At 42.8% G+C, this 18,850-nt stretch overlaps 1 protein-coding gene across 1 annotated transcript; it reads right to left on the bottom strand.

The window, feature by feature from the left end:
* Positions 1-2,519: 2,519 nt before the first annotated feature.
* On the bottom strand, positions 2,520-17,838 carry LOC127028873 (tyrosine-protein kinase transmembrane receptor ROR2-like). Its single transcript, XM_050914529.1, is given in 7 exon segments — positions 2,520-2,718; positions 2,720-3,097; positions 3,099-3,940; positions 5,243-5,445; positions 8,248-8,493; positions 13,092-13,409; positions 17,073-17,838. Coding segments are annotated over 7 exon segments (2,952 nt in total).
* Between the last annotated feature and the right edge of the window lie 1,012 nt (positions 17,839-18,850).

Genomic DNA, 18,850 nt, shown 5'->3' with positions numbered 1-18,850 from the left:
CAAGGAATTTAAGCAAATAAACTTCACATTATTTATTTATCATTTATTTATTAATAGCACCCAAAGCTGCATTATATTAACACAAGCAATAAAGCTTTCATGTTTTTTCCTACCAGTGCATTTCCAAATCCAGGTGAACCACTGGAAACAAATAATGCTGCCATACTGTGAACATAGGCTGTAGGTCACTTATAAGTGAATTCCAATGTAATAAAAGAAAAAGTCGTAATTCGGATATGAAACCTATAAACATAAGGAACTGTGGTCATTTCTATTTCTACAAAGTACCATAACAAAAACAACAGCTGTAGGAACTATAAAGATAACATACGTAATCATACTTTTTGCATCACTTTATTGAATACTCCATGTGTTGGACTTACAACTTATAATTATAGTGTGTGTTGGCTACAACAATGCTACAATGAGTGTGCATATTGTTTGTATTACAGAAAGAGTTGTGAAATGTATGGACCTGTCTGCATATTTTACAAAATGAACCAGAAATACAAAACAACTGCACTGCATGTGAATATTCTAAATGGCAAAATTATAAAGTATTTTGTTAAAAAATCCAAATATTTCAATGAAAAAGTATATAAATGTAATAAAAAATAAATTACATTTAAAGGTCTGTACATGATTCATCTTGCAAGTAGAAGCACAAAACCAGCATTCTGTACAATATTACTTATTTTGGTCTTCTGAAATTCAAAGATTCATTTTCACAGTTTCACATGCAATCCAACACTAATTGTAGTAAATCAAGTGAGTTTATAACCCTGCACAAAACCAACACTTTTAAAATGTAGGAACATGTATCTGGAGCCCTTTTCTATACTTGGCAGATGTACTGGTTTTGGCTGGGATAGAGTTAATTTTCTTCATAGTAGCTAGTATGGGCTGTGTTTTGGATTTGTGCTGGAAACAGTGTTGATAACACAGGGATGTTTTAGTTATTGCTGAGCAGTGCTTACACAGAGTCAAGGCCTTTTCTGCTTCTCACACCACCCCACCAGTGAGGAGGCTGGGGGTGCACAAGAAGTTGAGAGGGGACACAGCCGGGACAGCTGACCCCAACTGACCAAAGGGATATTCCAGACCATATGATGTCGTGCTCAGCAATAAAAGCTGTGGGGAAGAAGGAGGAAGGGGAGATGTTCAGCGTTATGGCATTTGTCTTCCCAAGTAACCGTTACGCATGATGGAGCCCTGCTTTCCTGGAGATGGCTAACCATCTGCCTGCCAATGGGAAGTAGTGAATGAATTCCTTATTTTGCTTTGCTTGCACATGCGGCTTTTGCTTTCCCTATTAAACTGTCTTTATCTCAACCCACAAGTTTTCTCACTTTTACTCTTCCGATTCTCTCCGCTATCCCACTGTGGGGGGAGTGAGTGAGCAGCTGTGTGGTGCTTAGCTTCCGGCCGGGGTTAAACCACAACAACAGCCAACATGTAATTAAAGTTGGATTGTTAAGTTAGTGCACACCTACCATATCTCTTCTTTTGGTTAAGTGTATTAAGGCTGCATAGTGCTGAAAATATGCATCAGAAAAGGAATACTTTCATCCACAGATGTAGTTGGCCAATCTCATTTGGAAGCTTCTGTCGCAGTCATTCATTGGAAATGATGAAAGGAAGGCATCCTCTCTCATGTTATCCCACAGGATGTTGTGAATGCGATAAGTTTATGTGGGTTCAAAATCATTTGGATAAATTCATGGAAGACAATTCCATCAAGGGTTATTTAAAAAAAAAAATAGGTTCCACCTCTGGCTTGGGAAGTCCCTAAGCCACAAGTTGCTGGAGGGTCGGGAAATACTCTGAAGAAATATCACTATATATTTGCCCTGCCCTTGTACTCTTCCCTGGGCAACCACTATTGGCTGCCTTTGGAGACAGGTTACTGGGCTAGACAGACCCATGGCCTGACTCAGCACAGCCAATTTTGTGTTCGGTTTCCCTACTTTTCTGACTATTGTAATAAAAACTTGGATCGATATTCTTAACTTGTTATTTTTTCAGACTCAAAAAGCAAACAACAATCTTGCATCCATTATATCAAAGAGATAAATACCACATGCTAAGTTGTCCATCACATCCATGGCACTTCTTTATGCTTACAGCAATTCTGTAACTGCAGACTGATTCCTTTTTGTCTTATTGATTTAAGCATAATTCACTAACATTACACTCACATATCATGATATACATGATGTGTGATGCTACTCTGCAATACATTGCGCAGCAACAGTATGTTATTGAAAAGCAGCTTCCCTCAAAATTGTAGGGCAGCAAAAAGGATTAAACCCAGCAATTCCATACCATCATATCTGCAAAATCTGATGGTGACAACAGTCAATAAACCTGGTATATCATTATTGCAGCACTTCATATGGGTGTAAGTTTTTTGGTTTAGTTTCTTTTAGTCAGATCAAAATCACTGATCTTAAGTCTAAAGATCTACAGTCTCCATGCACAAAAGTGATGTGAAATTCTTAGTAATGAGGCCAAATTCTTTAGGCTTCACATTGAATTTCTGCCTCATCCATCTGAAGTGTGTCATCACACAGTAATCCTGTTTCTGGCACAGACCCCTCCTCTTCCTCCTCCTCCTGGACAGGATTCTGAGCAATATCTTCTGTTCCATTGTGCGTGTCTTCCGTGGCCTCTGAGAGCAAAGCAGACCTGTTGGCCACCGATGTGTTGGAAGGTGCTGGTGGAACCGCTCCCACTGTGGTGGGAGCCTGGTTTGGGAATGATCTGGGGAGGAACCTGCTGAGGAATCATTTGCATTGGAATTTGGACAGGGTAAAAATTTGGCAAGTAAGCGCCATAGGCAGGCATTGGCTGGTAACCATTGGCTAGAATGTATAGCTGAGGAGGTGGGACCATCGGTCTTATCTGCCCTTTCATTTGTATGAACTGAGGTTGAGGGAAAGCTTGAGTTTTCTGCTTTGGTCCAACATACCTAACATTGTTGACGTTACTAACAGGGCTTCTGCTGAGAGAACTTGTTTGTGTGGTGGTGGTTGCCCCAGAGGTTTGTGCTGAGCTGTTGCAATTAGAAAGGTTTCCCCATGTTCTTAGTCTGTCTGATATCTTTAAATCTTGGTCTTCTGTTGGGAAATTCATTCCAACACTCCAACATCAAAGTGTATATCCACACGGGGCAGTCGTCAAGACATAGCAAAACCTGGCAATTCCTGATCATCTCAACAACATCCTGGTTAGAATAACCACAGTAAGGGTGCAGGCCATAGCTGAAAACTTCCCACAACACAACTCCATATGACCAGATATCCGAATCAATAGAAAACTTGCCATACATAATAGCCTCAGGGGACATCCATTGGATAGGAAGAAGGGAATTTCCCATCAGTTTATAGTAATCAGCAGCGTAAACTTCCCTGAAAAGACCTAAATCAGATATTTTTACATTAAGTTTATCAAACACCAATATATTTCTAGTTGCTAAGTGTTTGTGGACAATATGGTGGCTTGAAAGGTATTCCATTCCTGCAGCTATCATCTGAGTCATGATGTGGAAAAAATCTGCTGGTTCCAGAGTGGATTTTACTGTCTTGTCATCATCAATGCTGCCAACATCCGAATGAGGAGATCTCATCACCAAGAACTCATGGAGGTCACTATGAGAACAATAACTAAAAATCATGCTTATGGGTTGTTCCTTTGTCACTATTCCCAGCAAGCAAACAATGTTTGGGTGCTGTAACCGCGATCTCAGCATTCCCTCATGTTTGAATTGTTCCCGAAGAACCAATTCTGCTTTGTCTTTAAGTGTCTTGATAGCAACAGCTTGTGTCTGTTCACCTGGTGTCATACCAAAAAGATACCCCTTGTAGACTTTGCCAAACCTCTCTTCTCCTAGTTCCTCCATAAACTGCACAGTCGACAGATTGATTTCTTTAAGTTTAGCCTGAAACAAAACAAACAAAAAAACCCAGTAGAAAACAGTGTTTTCTAAACAACAGAAGGTTTCATTAAAGAAAAGCTCCCAGTGGTTAGATGCTCCCACAGGAAGATAAATTGGGTCAAAATGACTTTTCAACTTTTTGTATATTCACAACAGTATATTGTTTTTACAGCTAACCTTGGAATGAGTTATACCATTATCAGAAGTGTAAATTAAATTATGCTGCAAGATGATGAATATAATTATTTTTAGAAAGGAGCCACCATATTTCCAGTAAGCTAAAAGAACAATTAATTCAGAGTAAATATGTCAAATAATGACACCTATTAACTGCAACTGCACAACAGACATGCCCAGAGGTGCACTGCCCATTGGAGATTTATCAGAAAAGCCATGGGTACTGGCTCAGGAGACAGCAGCCTTTGGGGGGCGAACTGAAATATCTGCCTTCTGCCACAGAGAGGGCACAGCAGCAGGAGGGAACCAGGCAGGCTGGAAAGAGGCCTTAACAGGTGATTTGGGAACAAGCTGTGATTTTAGTCCCCAACAGACTGAACTGGACCAAACAATCTCCAGCACAGGCCAGACTTGGCCATTAAACCTCCTCCTTAATGCACAAAATCAATGCAATTTGTTACAATTGGTGATTGCTCATCCTGCAGTTTCCTGAACAGATGTTGCCAATTGTTCCAAATTGAGTATTGTTTTTGAGAACTTCTGTGTTGTAAATACTATGATTCAACATTAGATCTGAACAGGATTTTAACATGGAGATCATTTAGTTAACCCAGAAAATTATATGCAAGAGCGAAGATTGTAGACAGAAGTTCAAAGTAATTTTTGTTTCACTCTCCTTTGTGACTTAGAAACCTGTTGCACTTAGACTCAGCTCCCAGCTCAGTGGTGGTTCAGAACACTGAGCAGACAGATTAGAAAAGAAACCCTATTATGCATTCTGCTTGAAACAAGCAAATCAGACATGCTGTTACCACGAGGCAAAATGAGCTACAAACTGAAGATTGGATTAGAAGTAACATTTCTAGTCACTGAGATGAGGCAAAATGGGAATTGACAGGTAAGTGCAGATGTCATAAAATATTTTGTACTGAAAGCTATTGCCTGAGGCCAGGTTTTCTAGATACAGCTAGTGACAGCAAGACCTGTTTTTTACTGAAATAGATGGCCATCGCATTATGAAAATTAGGTCCCTTAAAACATGACTCAGTTTGAACACTGAAATTCTAAGACACTGAAAATCATGACACTTTGGAAAACTGTGGCCTAATCAAATTCTGCAAGAAATACCTGTTTATGCTGACTAATGAGTGGCATTTCCATGTCCTGTCTAGGAAGTGCTATCAGCTGGCGATGCTGCGATGTAGCAGCAGATGCCTTCTGTTTGTTTCTGCACATACAGACCAAGAAGAAAAGGCAGGCAATAACCAAAGGGATAGCTATGCTGGGAACCAGGATGTAGAGGATTCCCATTTTGCTGTTGTCATGTGGGCCTGTCAGGCACAGAAATATTCATTGTTTATAATAAGTATTTTTAATGCATTCAACAGTAAAGAAAAATAAAAAGCACTAGAGTGTGATTATTAACGCTAAATTTTAAATGAAAAATAAACTCCTATAACTTGTGGGGGGGGTTGACCCTGGCTGGATGCCAGGTGCCCACCAAAGCTTCTCTATCACTCCCCCTCCTCAAATGGACAGGGGAGAAAAATTAAAACGAAAGGCTCGTGGGTTGAGATAAGGACAGGGAGATCACTCACCAATTACCGTCATGGGCAAAACAGACTCAACTTGGGGAAAAATTAGTTTAATTTATTGCTAGTCAAATTAGAGCAGGATAATGAGAAATAAAACCAAATCTTAAAACACCTTCCCCCCACCCCTCCCTTCTTCCCGGGCTCAACTTTACTCCCGATTTTCTCTACCTCCTCCCCCCGAGCGGCGCAGGGGGACAGGGAATGGGGGTTTGGGTCAGTTCATCACACGTTGTTTCTGCCGCTCCTTCCTCCTCAGGGGGAGGACTCCTCACACTCCTCCCCTGCTCCAGCGTGGGGTCCCTCCCATGGGAGACAGTCCTCCAGAAACTTCTCCAATGGGAGTCCTTCCCACGGGCTGCAGTTCTTCACGAACTGCTCCAGCATGGGTCCCATCCACAGGGTGCAGTCCTTCAGGAACAGACTGCTCCAGCGTGGGTCCCCCACAGGGTCACAAGTCCTGCCAGCAAACCTGCTCCAGCGTGGGCTCCTCTCTCCACGGGGCCACAGGTCCGCAGGTCCTGCCAGGAGCCTTCTCCAGCGCGGGCTTCCCACAGGGTCACAGCGTCCTTCGGGCATCCCCCTGCTCTGGCACGGGGTCCTCCACAGGTTGCAGGTGGATATCTGCTCCACCGTGGACCTCCATGGGCTGCAGGGGGACAGCCTGCCTCACCATGGTCTTCACCATGGGCTGCAGGGGAATCTCTGCTCTGGCGCCTGGAGCACCTCCTCCCCCTCCTTCTTCCCTGACCTTGGTGTCTGCGGAGTTGTTCCTCACATCTTCTCACTCCGCTCTCTCTGGCTGCAACTGCTACTCCCCTGTAACTTCTTTTCCCTTTCTTAAATATGTTATCCCAGAGGCGCTACCACTGTCACTGATTGGCTCGGCCTTGGCTAGCAGCGGGTCCGTCTTGGAACCCACTGGCATTGGCTTTATCGGACATAGGGGAAGCTTCTAGCAGCTTCTCACAGAAGCCACCCCTGTAGCCCCCCCCCCACTACCAAAACCTTGCCACGCAAACCCAATACAGAACCCAAAACAGAAGCCATGCTTTTTTCCCCTCACACGTTAATTTTCCACTAAATGTTTCAAAGAAATTTGAATGGACATAGCAGCAAGCAGTATGAAGATAAACTAGGAGTCCCACATTTAACACTGTCTGTGTTGACTGTACCAGTACATGATTTATTTCACATTATTGTTTAGGTTTCCTGCTGTGGATACTGCAGAATATAGACTTGAGTATCATTGCATTATCTTGTTCAGTGTATATAAAATAAGTGAGTAGTCTTGATCATAGTATATAATGTGCTGATCTCAATGTGATAAACTGCAGCACAATGTGGCAATCTGGCCTTCTCACTCAACTTCAGACATTTCATCAGCACTTTTCCCTGTAATTTACCTCCACTGATACTACTTCTGCCCAGAATAAAAGAAATCTCACCTCTTGCTGGCAGAGATATTACTTGTACTTAATAGAATTAAAATGCTTATGTTACAGTAAGACAAAGATGAAAAGGCCATCAATACATTTAATAAGACTGCTCTGGAACCTTTCTAAAATACTTTTTTCTTGGTGTTTAGAGACTCTAGGGCAGCATAATGACATCCAAAAGGTTTATTGGAACTGCTTGGGATATCTTTTGCAATCAGGGGTTTTGCTATTTGTGACTACTGCTTTCACTGCAACCACATCCCAGTGTTTACATCATGTTTGATTCAATGCAGAAATTTATTATATATGTCAAATCATGTTACTGTAAAAAAGTGAAGTAACTCAGAAAGTTCATATCAATTTTGAGTACTCTTAGATATCCAGGCAATCTATAATGAAACCACTTTTATGGCTTTTGTGGTACATTTGTTGCTGCAGGAAACATGGTTTTCTTCCTAATGAGGACAGTATTAAGTTGCTTTGTGGTGTCTAAAGACTATTACCACTGTAACAGCTCTAGAATGAAGTCTGTACCAGTACAGGGAAGTAAATGGGACTGTATTAAGCTGTGAGAGGCTGCTTTTTATTTTTGCTAACAGTAGTGCAGTACTGATCCACAAGCAGATAATATAGGACATTTCTGAGACAATAATCTATTTTATATCTCTTCTTCTGTGTGTTTTGTAGTTTCCTTACAACCAAGCATAGTGCTATATCTCCCTCTACAGGATCTGAAAATCCTTGTTGCCTGCAAGATGCCATACAGAGTGAAAGCAATATACTGTTGAATAATGCTAGCAAACCAAACACATACAGGTGATGATAAATACATCAAGGCATGACATTTAACAAGTTAGAAACCAAACCACAACAGTACCATTAATTATTATCTCTGCTTGAGCCTTCAATAAGTAATTAAAAAAGTAGCACAATATTTCAGTTACAAGCTCTGGTCTCAAGAAAATATTAAATGTGCCACACCATAGCAAGTGAAACATTTGAAAGTATAACCTAAGTGAATCATACTTGTAACGATATGACATATTTAAAACTACACAGGATTTAGGACAGTAGTAGGCGAAAAAAGAAAGCGAGTACATACTACAAGATGGTATGGCACACAGTTCCACGCGTATGTTTTTATTCTTTGTAAAACACCAGGGCCCATCCATCTGGCCTCTGGGATTTCGGCAATATGCATGTCCTCCGCCTAGCTCTGGAAACTGTGTGCTTGTCAGATCATGGTTGTGGGGATTCTGAGAGTCCCAGAGTTGACAAGTGTGGCCAGATTTGGTAACACTGATCGTACCTCTATAATCTGCTCCAGAACCATTGTAGCATTGATGATCTATAACAAAAGATTTGACAAGAAGTTACAAATAACAAAGCAATTAGGAGCAAACAAAACCAAAACAGTTAAAGTGCATATACCACATATGCATAAAATAAAGTGTGTTAGGATTTACGTACTTAAATTTAGGTACTTCAGGATTTAAATAAAAGTTGTGTTTTTTGAAACTTCAGCTCTGTGGCTCTCTGTACTCTTTGATACTTGGATATTTCTGAATTTTGCCCTTGAGTGTCTCAGCCCTATGGCTATACATAAAATTACTTGGTACTTCTGAATGTAAATTGGTGCTAAGTAGCACGTATGTGGTGGGTTAACCTTGGCTAAGAGCCAAACTCCCACCCAGCCACTCACTCACTCCCCCTCCTCAGCAGGACAGGGGAAGAAAACAGAATGAGAAAGCTCAAGGGTCAAGATACAGAAAGGGAGATTCCTTACCAATTACTGTCGCGGGCAAAACAGACTCGACTTAGGGAAAATTAATTTAATTTATTGCCAGTTAAAATAGATTCAGGTAGTGAGAAACAAAGATGAACATTAAAACAACACCTTTCCTTCCCTCTTTCCCATGCTCAACTTTACTCCATCACTCCTGACTCCTCTACCCCTCCCCAAGCGGTGCAGGGGGGAGGGGGGGCGATGGTCAGTACATGCAGTTTCTCTCTGCCGTTCCTTCCCTCTCCCACTTTTCTCTTGCTCCAGCATGGGCTCTCCCGACGGGCTGCAGTCTTTCATGAAAAACTCTGCTCCAGCATGGGTTCTCCATGGGCTGCAGTTCCTGTCAGGAAAATCTGCTCCAGCACGAGGCACTGCACAAGCCACAATTCCTTCAGGAAATATCCATCTGCTCCAGTGCAGGATCCTCCATGGGCTGCAGTGGATATCTGCTCCAGCATGATCTCTTCCACGGGGTGCAGGGAATATCTGCTCCGGCACCATGGAGTACCTCCTCCTCTTCCTTCTCTGACCTTGATGTTCCCTCTGCCATTTCTCATTCTTTTTCCCTCCTCTGCCTGCCCATCATTTTCTGCCCTTTCTTAAATATTTTTTCATAGAGTCACCACCAGCTTTGCTGATTGGCTCGGCTTTGTAGACGACACCAAACTGGGAGGAGCGGCTGATACGCCAGAGGGTCGTGCTGCCATCCAGAGGGACCTTGACTGACTGGAGAAATGGGCTGACAGGAAACTCATGCAGTTCAACAAGGAGAAGTGCAAAGTCTTGCACCTGGGGAGGAACAATGCCAGGCACCAGTATATGCTGAGAGCCACCCAGCTGGAAAGTAGCTTTGCAGAAAAGGACCTGAGGGTCCTGGTGGACACCAAGTTGAACATGAGCCAGCAATGTGCCCTTGTCGCAAAGAAGGCTAACGGTATCCCAGGCTGGATTAGGAGGAATGTTGCCAGCAGGTTGAGGGAGGTGATCGTTCCCCTCTCCTCAGCACTGGTGAGGCCACACCTGGAGTCCTGTGTCCAGTTTTGGACTCTCCAATATGAGAGACATGGACATACTGGAGAGAGTCCAGTGAAGGGCCACAAAGATGATTAAGGGACAGGAGCATCTCTCCTATGAGGAAAGGCTGAGAGAGCTGGGACTGTTTAGCCTAGAGAAGAGAAGGCTCAGGAGGAATCTCATCAATGTATATAAATACCTGAAGGGAGGGTGCAAAGAGGATGGAGCCAGGCTCCTTTCTGTGGTGCTCAGTGACAGGACCAGAGGCAATGGGCACAAATTGAAACAGAGGAGGTTCCATCTGAACATAGGAAACACTTTTTTTACTGAGGGTGACCGAGCACTGGAATAGGTTGCCAAGCGAGGTTGTGGAGTCTCCCTCCTTAGAGATATTGAAAAACCGTCTAGATACAGTCCCGAGGAACTAGCTCTAGGTGTCTTTGCTTGAGCAGTGAGGTTGGACCAGATGACCTCCAGAGGTCCCTTCCAACCTCAACCATTCTCTGATTCTGTGATTCTGTGATTTGGCCAGTGGTGGGGCTGTTGCAGAGCCGTCTGGAACTGGCTGTGTCTGGCATCGGGCAGCCCCTGACCTCTTCTCACAGAGGCCACCCCTGCAGCCCCCTGCTGCTACCAAAACCTTGCCACATACACCCAATACAGACCTTTAGATAGAAGACAACATAAGTCTAAGTAAATTAGAGACAAGTATTTCACTTCAGGAGAAATTTTCTGATGTCAGCAGTGTAAACTTTCTATCACTTTTTATTTCTCACAGTCTTCCTATTTTCTTACGCTGCTCACTTCTTACAGAAATTATTGTTTTATTTTCTAATGTCTTTTGCCATTTTTTTTTCTTATTTTTTCTTTTAGAAAAAAAGGGATTCAGGCTTTTCTTCTCTTTACATACACTACTCTCTTGTATCTGCTGAACTCTGTCTTTATTCTGACTTAGTTTTGCTGCTATCCTCTCTTCATATCCTTTTGAATGCATGCCTCCCATATACATCACCTGAACTGAATCATGCAGGAAAATGCCTGTTTGCAACATTACCTTTTTCAGTTTTCTGAGTCTCTCTTGTCAACCCTCAGGAATCCAACTTTCTCAAAACCATTTTCCATTTCCTAAAAAAATCAAGGGTACTTAAATTGCAGCTGTTCCACTAGAGGGAGTACCACTGGCTCTGAGAATCACAGACAACTATGCTTTCAAATCTTTTTGCCAGATTTTTCATTATTGTTTTTATTCTCCTTCCTTTTGTTTGATAATTCTTCCCTGGTCGATTTGGCTCTGTCATCACTTTCTCACTTTATTCTGCTTCTCAGCTACAATGGATTATTGCCTTACTAGCACAGAACTAGTCTTCCATGCCCTCTGTTATGCCATGACCCCCACTCCTAACTGTGGGTTCAGATAATGGATATTCAGAATAATCTTAACACACTTTTTGAATCTTAAACATCTTTAGTCTCTTGGAGCTTCCACATCGAACAGTGTATGGGGGTGATGATGAATTGTTAGGAAATGGAGTAGGCAGAAAAGTGTTAGCACATAACAACTGACAGCTGAATAACCCTTCTACTCTTGGATGCAAATATAAATCCACAGAAGGAAGATTAATGTTTAACCCATTCTGTGTGTCAAAGGACAATTACATTCTAAGCCTGATTTACAGCATTAGTATTCTTGTGGGTTTCCATACAGAAAGAATGAACATTAAATATCCTAAAATGTGTAATTTCTTAAAAGCCAATTCTTGTGAAGTTTCTGCAGCCTATTTGAGGTTTATTGACATAAATGCATAAATATGACTCACAAATAGTTGCATGGGGGGACTCATCCAGACAGGTAAGGAATACAGAAGATAGGTCAGTGAACCGTGTTCTCACTGGTCAAGGAACTTGAGTCAGAGCTCAGGGACAGGTGTGTGGAAAGGGAAGCCTACAAAGCACTGCTGCCGCTAGCAAATCAGAGTCAAACCTGTTGTGTGAACACAGAATTTCATAGCTCAGGATGGTTGATATAACACTTTTCAGTGCTAAACAGCATTCTTTAAGTTTCTTCACCACCCTATCTATACCTTACAACAGTGAAAGATTATGGTCAGTATTAACATCAAAAAAAGTAGTAATGTTCAGTGCAGCAGTACTTTCTACACAAAAAGAATCATTGATAAAATATTATCTCTCAGTCCCAACCTGACCAGGCACATGGTCACTGCTGTTATCAAAATGTTCCCAGGCACAGCAGAGTGTGATGATAAACAGTACAGCAAGCAGCCAAAGCCGAAAGAAGCCACTAACAAACCCTAGACTCTAATATATGGCAAAGCAAGTAAGCCCCATGGCAAGCACAAGAGCCTGCCAATTAACAGCTAAACAGCTATAACAGCTATAAATTCAGTCTAGCACAGTCCAATCAAATCTATCTTTATCTCGAACCCCTCAAGCCCCTCAAGCCCCTTGAGCCCCACTTTGAACACCAAAAAGGACTGTCGTGGGTTGACCCTGGCCAACAACTGAGCATCCACATGGCCGCTCACTCACTTCCCCCACAATGGGATGGAGAAGAGAATCGGAAGGGCAAAAGCAAGAAAACTCATGGATTGAGATAAAAGACAGCTTAATAGGTGAAGCAAAGCTGTGCATGCAAGCAAAGCAAAAAGAGGAATTCATTCACTACTTCCCATCGCCAGGCAGATGGTTAGCCATTTCCAGGAAAGCAGGGCCCTCAGCATGCATAACAGTTACTTGAGAAGACAAACACCATAGCCATGAACATCCCCCTTCCTCCTCCTTTCCTCGAGCTTTTATTGCTGAGCGTGACATCATATGATATGGAATATCCCTTTGATCATCTTTGGTCAGCTGTCCCAGCTGTGTCCCTCCCAACCTCTTGCCCACCCCAGCCTACTAGCTGTGGGGACAGAGTGGAAAAAAAAATAAAACCTTGACACTGTGCAAGTACTGCTCAGCAATAACCAAAACACTGGTGTGTTATCAACACTGTTTTTGTTACAAATCCAAAAACACAGCACCATATGGGCTGCTATGAAGAAAATTAACTCTATCCCAGCCAGACCCAGTATATCAGCACTAAAGAAACAAACCCCACTTTATCCCAGTGATGAAACACCAAGACTTACATTGGTTGAGTCTCTCCACAGGGATCCCTAACCTTATGCAGCTGGCAGCCTCCAAGGTGTCAGATGATTGTGGGAGATCCTCACGCTTAGGCAACTGTAGCTGCATCAAAATGAGGGGGTTTGACCTAGCAATGTTGTATTCCTGCCTACAGAAATCATTCTCCAGAACTTCACATTCATCCCAGCATAGTTCCCACGGCTTAGGGCTCTGAGAATGCTCATCACACAGAGGAAACACAAAGCGGCAGAATGATTGTATAGCAAACTGTGAGCACTGATTCGACAAATGTGTGGAAGTGCCAATCATGGTAAATGCAGCTGGAAAGAAAACAAAATGCTGTTTAAGTACTAATTCACAATAACCATGAGAAACAAAATAATTTTTACATCATTTGCCTTTTACATATTTTGCCTTTTTTGAGGGTCTGAAAGCCTACTGAGCAGCAGGGAAATGAGGTCATTTCTGCTCTAGAGGACAGATGACAAATGCAGAAAGCAAAGCCAGCATCCTAGTATCTCTCTAACATCTACACATAGTTTGCAGGACCTCATTTCTTAGGAAGTTACTCAAGTGACTGGTACTGAGCAAACTGTTGATACTTGACTAATTTTAACTTGAAAGAATAAAGATTAGAATTTAGACCTAATTGCTAATTAAGATTAGCAATTCTGCTACCTGCATCAGTATCATTAGTAACTCTCCTAAAAATGTTATGCTTTCTTGTTTCAGCTTTTAGTATATATCCTTTGAAAGAGACTTCAGAGTATAGAGCTTAGTCTCTAGCTTTGTCAATGTTTAATATAATCCCTTTCATAAAATGATAGAGATCTATCTTAAAACCATTTAAATTTTTGCCCCTACTGCTCCCATTATGGCTGTTCCAGACTCTACTGCTCTCATTGGCTTAAATATGAAATTGCCCCACTGGCTTAAACCTTTCTTTTTCTCTCTAGTTTATACTCTGACACATGTATAAGCAGTAACCATATCCTCTTATCCTTTGCTTTGCTGCACTAGATAGGCTGTGCACTTAACATCTCAAAAACAGGCTCTCCATTCTCTTGATCATTCTAATGATCCTTCTCCTGATTGAGTTAAATTAATCTTTCTTGAATGCAGATACCTAGATTAGAATAGACCTCAAGTCTCATCAGAGTCCTGTATAATGGTATTAATACTGTCCTGAAAATACATCATCTGCTACTTCTTAGAGTTGTATTTACTTTTTTCATTGCCACATCATGCATTTCTGTTTTGTAACACATTTAGTAACCCATAGGAGGGTATTACAGAAAATGTCTCTCCCTTTTTCCATGATGGGACTTGCAAGAATTCACTGGAGCTCAAGAATTCTCTTCTACATGGTGCTCTCTAAGCACACCTTCCAGTAAGGTGGCTACTATGATGTGACCCTCCTCCCTGTGACCCCACTACATCTTATACTTGCTACAGGAGAAAAAAAATATTGTGCCGGATCCAACAGCCCGAGGGAGGTGAGGCTGCTGCAGCTCCATGCCCCCAGATCCAACCAGTAGTGAGGCTGAAGGTGTATTCCCAGTAGGCACACACACACAAAACGCACATGCTAATGATACTAAACTGGGAGGTGCTGTTGACTCTTGAGGGACAAGAGGCCTTGCAGAGGGATCTAGATAGATTGGAGCATTGGGCAATCATCAATGGCATGAAATTTAACAAGAACAAACGTGCTTTAACGGTGCACCTGGGATGGAATAACGCCGGGCACAAGTATAAATTGGGAGAGGAGTGGCTGGAGAGCAGTCTCTTCAGACATTGTGCTCCCGTCTGCACCGATAGCAACACAGGGTGTCAGTCTGACCCTTCTCTATTTACTGATGAACACTGGTGTCCTGTGTGTCATGTGTCGTGTCCATGTGTGTGTCTCCGTTGTCGTCGTCCCCCCCCCGTCCCCCCCCAGTCGTCCCCCCCGCCCTCAATATGTAAATGGCTGGCTGCTCTGGCAGGAAAGGACCAGTCCTTAGCCTAAAAGCCTCACAGGTAATAGCATTTAAATCGACAACCAGGTACCCCTATGGTGCCTTTGTAGCATCTTCAAATGCTTTTAAAATGAACAGGGCCTTGCCAGGATACATCTGCCTGGCTAGGGACACAACCTGGAGCTTATCTTGGGGGTTCTTAAATAGCACCATATATTTTGTGTTGGGAGTGATGGTGCGGCTCTTTTTACCCTGGCAAGAAACATTCTGGACAATCTACAGGATGCTAAGATTCCTGTGATGCACATACTTAGTAAAAGCTTTCTCAATTTCATCACTCTCACAAACAGAGTTCATCAAATCATCGTACGCAACAACCATATTTACTTTATTGGGGGAAATAAACGGTTATCACTAAGACTTTCACATGTCCTCCACAAATTTGATAAAAGGACACTTACAGAGCGGTTCCTAGTACAACGGCTGCCAACAACTGTAACACCACACAATATTCTCAGGCATAACAGACAGCAAGCGGTCAGTATTCTCCAAAATACTTTTTACAAAATCACTTTTCCCACGGTTGCTAGGGCCTGCCAGAATAGCAGAAAAGGGGTGCTTCCAGCGCATACCCATGATCAAAAAACGTAGGTGTAAGGGACTGAAAGAGTTAACGTCTGTCAATGTCTCAAACACTGTAGCAATTAAGGTACAGTACAGGGCCATTAGCAAGAAGTTGGCTGGCATGGACACAGGGGGCGTGCCGGAGGGTGTGCAGTCCTGTGTTCTGGCAGACCCAGCCTGGTAACCCACCACATATGGCCAGAGGCCACACAAAGCTTATTGGAGGAGGGGGCTTGTAGCTCCTTGGAAAGTCCCTAAGACCACCACCCCAATAAGCCGCACATGCTCAGTAGGTGAAGAACCCTCTGGAATACCACCATATATGTCAAGAACTGTCTAGAATGAACCCATATAAGTCTTCAGGAGGCAAGACTGTGGACGGAGATTTAGACTATAAAAGACACAATTGCAAGGAGCTACGTTGCGTGCACCGGCCACCGGAGGACTACAACCCAGAGCAGAGACCATCGCTGGATCCAAGGGTGGTGATATCTTTCTTTCTCTTTCTCTCCCCTTTTCTTGTATCTCTCTTTTTCTCTCTCTGTTTTCTGACCTTATTCTGGGCACATAAGGGTAATATCATTGCGAGTTTGTCGTGGTACTATCATTGCGAGTTTGTCAGGGTAATATCATTGCAAGTTTGTCATGATATCATTGCGAGTTTGTCAGGGTAATATCATTGTGAGCTTGTTGTGATAATATCGTGCGAGTTTGTCGTGGTAATATCGTGGCGAGGAGTTTGTCGTGGTTATACTGTTACAAGTTTTGCCAAGCCACTATCCGCTGTTTTCTGCCAAGTTTTAAGCAAGTTTTGAGTAAAGTTGTGATCTGATTGAACCTCTCGAGTAATTGTCATTGCTCCGGATTACCTCACAGAGAATCAAAAGGTTAACCTCACCCTCACCCACCGAGTGGGACGGGACAGTAGGGGAGGCTTTTAAAATTTTTAGTTAGTACCCTTTTGTCATAGACCACCTTTTGCATGTCCCGGCGGGGCCTGTTTCTATTCTGCACTTCTGTTTGTTCCTAACAATAGAGCGCTGCGCTATCATGGTCTTTTTAGGGTTGTCACTGTCTGGATTTACTCCATAATCCAACATGAGATCCCTTAGGGCCTCAAAATTGATCTGTTTTCTCTGTTGCATTTAGAATGATGCCTTTGACGTTTAAACAACACTTTCCTCCAGACTGCAAAGTATCCGTAGGATTTGGGGTGCTCTAGGTGCACGTATGCTGTGGTGAAGCATGCTATAAAAATGTTAGTATTGCGCTCCAGGGTCACACGTCCTTTGGCGTGCTTCCATGAGATAGTGGCTGCATCATCATCAATAAAATCCAGGAGGACACATCATAAACTGCAGAAAAGAGGTAACTATACAACTCATCTGGTTCTCTTACTGTGGTGGTGTTGGGTAGGTTGGATCGCTGTCCGCATTTTCCCCCACAGAGAATTTAAACACAGTTTTGCAATTTGGCGTTTGACAGGGTTTTTCTTAATATGTTCAGGCTGCAAAACGACATCATCTTTCTGCCTGTAAACTTCAACATATTTAGCTTTTTGGTCATCATCTGTGCACCAGGCTGGGTAGCCTGAAGCTTCCTGCTTCTGGCAGAGGTAGAGCTTTATATAATCTGAGAAAAGGCTGCTAGCTCTCTGTTCAAAATGCCAAACCTCATAGATTTCACAAACCCTGTAGCCCTTCTCCAGAACCTTGTTCAGTTCAATGGAACACCAGGTACCCACAAGGGCTCTTTCTTCATCACTGTGGGTGCGGAGGGCCTGGCAGGTTTCAGCACAAGTGTGGCACAAGGGAAACAATAGCTTGCCATTTACCCTCATGGGAAGCACAGGGAAAAAGAGCCCATGAGGCAGGTACACCTTTACTTTGACCATCCTGAAGTAGGCCATCAGGGTGTCAACAGTCTCAAAAATAACTTTGGGGTGCCCAAGAGGATATTGTTTTGTTTTGGTTTGTTTTGTTTTGTTGATGAAGGGATAGAGGCTAGTAAAATCATAGTAATATATCTTTTCATCAGGGGCTGCTTTGTAATACAGACAAATGGCATTTGTCCTGCCGCCAGAAAGCACATCTTTGGGGATCAGTGGCATGGGCAGTTTGATCTTGGCTAAGAACTCTGCAAGCTCCCCATCTGATTTTGTCATAGCGACCCACTCATGCTTCCATAGAGAGCTGATGTTAAAACCCGCTCTCTTTAGGTGGTCCATCTTTTGTTGTGCTGTGTAATACAAATATCCAAAGGTGGCCTCCGTCAAAGGATTCCAGTCATTTTCATGGTAGCATTCAATACAGCCATGGGAAAAGCATCCATTAAATTCAAAAGCTGTCGGCACCCCATCAATGACCGCATAGCCATCCAAGAAGTAGGATCCTACTTGGTATTCACCACCTTGTAATGCATGACGGATTTGAATATTTTCCTTTTCGGGCACATAAATAAGCTATTGAATAGAGGCAGTTGAATAGCTCTTTTTCCTCTGATGAGAGCCATCTGGAGGGAGGATTGCTGCCATGTTAGGTTTAAGAAACATAAAGCAGTACATGGCCTTGCAAGCAGAGGCCAGCGTAGTGTACTGAAAGGGATCTATACAGCAATAAGCCTTCACCTTTTCATTGCCCTCTTTCTCATAGAATGTGCGATGAGTCATCACCATAATCTCATTCCTGTATAATTGGCAGGCCTCCCTCAAAATTTTTACATCTTGCTGGCAATAGTAACTCAGTTCTTTTTGCAAGTCAAAAATCTTCTGCTTAGTTGTGTGCCATGCCAAGAATTGCTTTTTCTCCTCAAGCATCATGCTGTCCACCCCATAATATTCTGGTGGTGGAAGAGGGCCCACATAACTTTGACTTTCAGCAGTGTTGAAAAAAAGGAGGGAAATAACCTTTGCAACCCTTGATACTCAAAGCTTGGGGAAGGCTGCTTAGTTTCATGGGTAAAATTTTAAAGAGTCTATGAAACTCAGGCTGGGTACTTCTTTACCACCTTGGGGGATTAAATGCACATCCATTTTTTCCTTCAGAAGCTGACTAACAACAAAGTAGCCATCATAGCCTTTGGCATTATGCACTAGGACTGTGTAGCCCCAAAACTTTGTGTCCATAAACACAAAGTCCACGAGACATGTGGCCCCTTTCAACTCCCATTCCCTTTCA

This window comes from Gymnogyps californianus, unplaced genomic scaffold (genome assembly GCF_018139145.2).
Source record: "Gymnogyps californianus isolate 813 unplaced genomic scaffold, ASM1813914v2 HiC_scaffold_46, whole genome shotgun sequence".
Lineage (NCBI taxonomy): Eukaryota > Metazoa > Chordata > Aves > Accipitriformes > Cathartidae > Gymnogyps > Gymnogyps californianus.
The sequence above is the reverse complement of the archived record's forward strand: the minus strand, read 5'-3'. Positions and strand labels throughout refer to the sequence as shown.